The 4,655-nt window shown below is 40.6% G+C and overlaps 1 protein-coding gene across 1 annotated transcript; it reads right to left on the reverse strand.

Annotated features, from left to right (window-relative positions):
- Positions 1-523: 523 nt before the first annotated feature.
- Positions 524-2,999, reverse strand: LOC118743575. The gene is made up of 2 exons (XM_036476341.1): positions 2,038-2,999; positions 524-1,103 (listed from the first exon to the last, which is right to left on the reverse strand). The coding sequence occupies exons 1-2, from the start codon at positions 2,997-2,999 to the stop codon at positions 524-526; spliced, it is 1,542 nt and encodes a 513-aa protein (XP_036332234.1).
- Between the last annotated feature and the right edge of the window lie 1,656 nt (positions 3,000-4,655).

A 4,655-nucleotide genomic window follows, 5' to 3' on the forward strand; every position in this document is an offset into this window, starting at 1 on the left:
ATATGAAGGAAAGACATTACACAAATATTCAATTCATTTTGAGTCCTTTTATTGTTTTTGTTCATTTTGAAAAAATTGTGACATTGCAGTATTTCGTTTCAATTCGATATTTATTGAAGTGCTATGGGATACACAATATTTCTTCATTTTCCATCTGGTGCGTAAACGAATAAATCGGAAGGTTTTCCGACGCGTGAGCAGGCCACACAGAGCTGCCCATGTGAGAAGCATGGATTCTCCAAATTTAATCCACATACTTGCAACGATTGTCCTTGTGCTTTGTTGATAGTCATTGCGAAAGCGAGTCGCACCGGGAACTGCAAACGTTTGAATTTGAATGGCATATCTGTCGGGATCAATGTGATGCGTGGCAACAGTATGTCTTCACCTTGGAATTTTCCAGTCAAAATTGTTGCTTCGATAACATTGTTCATCATTTTCTTGACTGAGAGTCTGGTTCCGTTGCAAAGTCGTGATGAACTTATGTTTCGAAGAAGAATGTTGGGTACGCCAATTTTCAATGTTAGAACGTGCGATGGCATGCCTGGCAAAGCGAATTCAAGAACTTAGTTGGATAGTTGACAACTTCGTCTTGATTCACCACAGTATCGATGGACTTATATGTTGTCGTTTCGTCGTGTATTCCATTCTGAATAGTGATGTTGATGGTATTGACATCGATGTTTTTGGCCGCTAATATAGCACACGTACTGAGCCACTGATGATTTTTGTAGTTCTGTGCAATCTTTGTGAATACCTTTTGCACCAAATCGGCTATGCTTTCTGTGATCCTACAGAAGTTTGCTGACAAGGTGATACATTGTGTAGAATCATCAATTTGCATTCGCCCATTTCCAATATCTATTAATTCTTTTGCAAAATTACCAGCTGATGTATCCCGTTGTACTTTTACACGCATGTTGGTTTTCAGAGTCACTTTCTGTATATGACGCCATAAAACTGATGATTTGAGACATGCATTAAGTTCATCAGCGGGTGTTGAACGTGGTATAACCGGCAGTGTTTGTCGAAAATCACCAGACAATAAAATGAGTACACCCCCGAAGATCTCGCAGTGTACGATCAAGCGCTTCCAATGCTTTCTTGTGAGACATTGTACATTCGTCCCATATGATAATTTGACACGCTTGGAGTACTTTGCCCATTCCAGAGTTTTTACTGATGTTGCATGTTGGTGCTTCAAAAGAGTTGCCGCAATTCCAGATGATGGCTGCCAAAATGAGTGAAAGAAGAAAAGTCTTGCCTGTACCACCAGGCTCATCTATGAAAACAGTCCACCGCTTTGTTCTGTAATTGCACGCATAATTCTGTCATACGCAATGCATTATTCTGGAACCAATTGCGGAAGATTTGTCTGAACAAATGTTTCCAGTTCGTCAGAATCAAAGTGTGTTTTTCTCGTTGCAAATCACGATCGAAAATGTCGTTCGCTGGTCGAATGTGCATCATTCTCAACAAGATTTAGCTCCTGGCAAGCTTTGCGATAAGTGGCGCACAGCTGACCGTTGACTGCTCTTAAATCTTGGAAGGATGTCGGTCCACGTACATTGATCAACAGCAATCGCAGATAGAAGCACTCTGTAATGTTCGGGTGAACAGTGTACAGACGACCCAATGCGTCACAGGAATACAAATTGGGATGTCCTTCAACTGCTTTACCTTGTTTGGGAGTTGAAACTTTTTAGCCGATGCATTCCATGTGTAGAATTTCGGTACCTCAGAATAAAGTAGAGTCTTTGCAAAAGTATCATCCTGGCACAGTGAGTAAAATGCAGTTTAAGTTGTTGCCGATTCTCGAGATGCACCGCCAAGTGTACTACTGTTGGATGTCGTCCATGGATGGAAAATGATAAGATGCGCCACACTGCTTCATTGCTGCTAATGTAGCGTCCAAGTTGGTATTGGTTGATTTCATCGAGCTGTGCGGCCACATTCCCTACTCTGAAGACTGCCATGTCGCTTCTTTGGTTGACATATTTGCAAATGTATTTGATTGACTTCACTGAATTGCAATACTCAACATTAATGCGTGCTTTGAAGGTCTTTGGGAGCAACGGTGAATATGGCACAACCCAACGATTATCGACTTCAACATCAACGTTTCGTACTTTCAGAACGATGGATATGCCGCCATCCTCAACTGATCGTCGACGATACAGTGGGTATCCGTCTTTGCCAGTAATGGTATCAGAAACCAAGTTTCTTGGGTATCGTTCCATGCATGTCTGATGGGAATTGTTATTGAATGCGCCACTTGGACCATGGATCATATTTTTGGTAACGACTTCGAATAAGTCTAGATCAATGGCCTTATATGGTATTTCTGCTGAGATGATTTGGTCAATTTGATCTGGCGTAATTTTGTTGATTAGCCAAACCAAAATATGTGCATGTGGCAATCCTCTTTTCTGCCATTCAATGGAATACATCCAGCATCGAGTCTCTCCAAAAACGTGATGCTTGTTAATAAAATCCATCAAAGCTTTAAATTTTTGTTTAAATACGCTTGCGGTAATATCATGGCGGTCCGAAGATGATTGTCCAGCTAACAGAAGTTCTTTAATTTCATCCCATTTTGGGTTGCATGTGAATGTGATGAACAAATCTGGACGGCCATATGGGCAAACGTATGTCATCGCATCTTGTGCGTATTCATGCATGTGCCGTGGACTCCCCGTGGATGTAGACGGTAATATGACCATTCTTCCCAATTCGTTTGGATTCACGTTACCATCATTAACGATTGCGTCTCGTAAATGGATGTACTCTTCAGAACGCAACTCGGTTTGATTCAATCGAATGTATAGGAGTCGTTCGGTTTCAATCTTCGCGTACATATCGACGATGTATTGATGGAACAATTGTCGACATTTCAGAATGTGGTTTTCAGCGTCTTGACGAATCATCAATCGATACGAATAATAATTCATGGCACTGACTTTCTTATTCGTTTCCTCGTCTGTTGGTGCATTTTTCATTTTGATGCTGAAAGGATATCCATCTTCTCCTCGCCAAAACAGAATCGGATACTGCAATCCGTCGTATGAGCGATGAGTTTCGGATACTCGCTGAACGTCACCATTTCTACGATGAAGAATTATGTCGTGCGATTTGAATTCTTCGCCAATTATCACGATCGCCACTTCATTGATTGTTGGTGCATTGAACTGTCTTTCGTGTTGGGCAACGGGTCTTTTGTCTGCTCGAATTACAACTGCGTAGTCATCGGCTGGCATTCGTTGAATGGCGGTTTTAAACAACTGAACTAATTCATTGTGTTGTTCATCACTGTTGGCCATGAAATAAATTTGAAGAAACATGTGATCTGCGTCCGGCAATGGTAGAAGCGATCCGACACGATGATAAATTTGCCCTTAGACTCTGAATGTTGGCATGTAATTTTCGCGCACGATGTTCGTTGCACCGAACGATGTCATTTGAAAACATGAATTGTATTTGCGGATGTTTTCCAACAAATGCTTTGACTCACGTGTAGCACCTGATAGCAACGTTGATAGTGGTTCGGACGGTGGAGGTAATTCTGGCAGTTTAACTCTTCCACTGGCGCAGCACATTCGTGGCGTTTCGCTCTTAAATTTGAGGGCGCTACAATACATGCAAATTTTATCCATTTTTCCAATGTTGACACTTGGATGAAGACTGTAATTATTATTACTGTCAAAATGGAATGCCCCAAGATTTAAATCAGGGTGCAGTGTTCGTCTTGATCGAGCGGTGCTTATTCGAACATTTTGCAGCCTTCTTTCCCGATGTTCAGTTGTCTCAGACGAACGGGCCTGAGTAGTACGTATTCGATCAGTTTCTAACCTCACTTCTTGTTGTTCAGATGATTCAGACGAACGGGTCTCAGCGGCATGTACTCGAAGATTTTCTAGCCTTAATGCTCGTTGTTCGTCTGATTCTGAGGCTCGTAATGCTCTTTTCTTCCGTGCTTGAGGTGTAGATCGGCCAATTGCTTGTCGCTTTGGAGGCATAATTGTACGGGAACGACGTGAAAAATGCGTTTGAATTTATAAGATGTCAATCAGCAAAACTTTATTGCACAAATAAATTGCCACAATATTGAACAAATTTGAATTGTATTTTAACCACAGCCTTTATAGTAATTTTAACAGTTATTATATTTTGCTGTACTTAGCACTGCAGAGTGCACATGCTTACTGCGGAACTGATTAAATTTTTAATATTCTTAAAATAGGCCCAAAATACATTGCATATTCCGATCTCAGTAAATAAACCCTAACTAACATACCTACCTAGGAAACATTTAACCTTAGCCTTAACCAACATCTATCTTTATATACATGAATAGATACGCTCTAACGATCTACTTATGTACCTGCGTGTTTAATAAAATGCATTATACTGGAGAACCCTGTTTACCTACTTTCTTACGCAAAAAGTTTAAAAGAGCCCAAACCCTGTAGGGAAAACACGAACTAGTGAACCAGATTTCTAGTTCAGTACTAATTCTTTTCAGCCAAAAACGAACCAGTCCAGTAATAACTAGTTCCGCACCAGTCCAAAAGCAGTGAAATGTGGTACTTCCACTAAACTATTTTATTTTAAATTTTAAAAGCAGGGAAGATAATCATTATGAGTAAAATAATTTA

This window comes from Rhagoletis pomonella, unplaced genomic scaffold (genome assembly GCF_013731165.1).
Source record: "Rhagoletis pomonella isolate Grant_MI unplaced genomic scaffold, Rhpom_1.0 Rhpom_scaffold_00007, whole genome shotgun sequence".
Lineage (NCBI taxonomy): Eukaryota > Metazoa > Arthropoda > Insecta > Diptera > Tephritidae > Rhagoletis > Rhagoletis pomonella.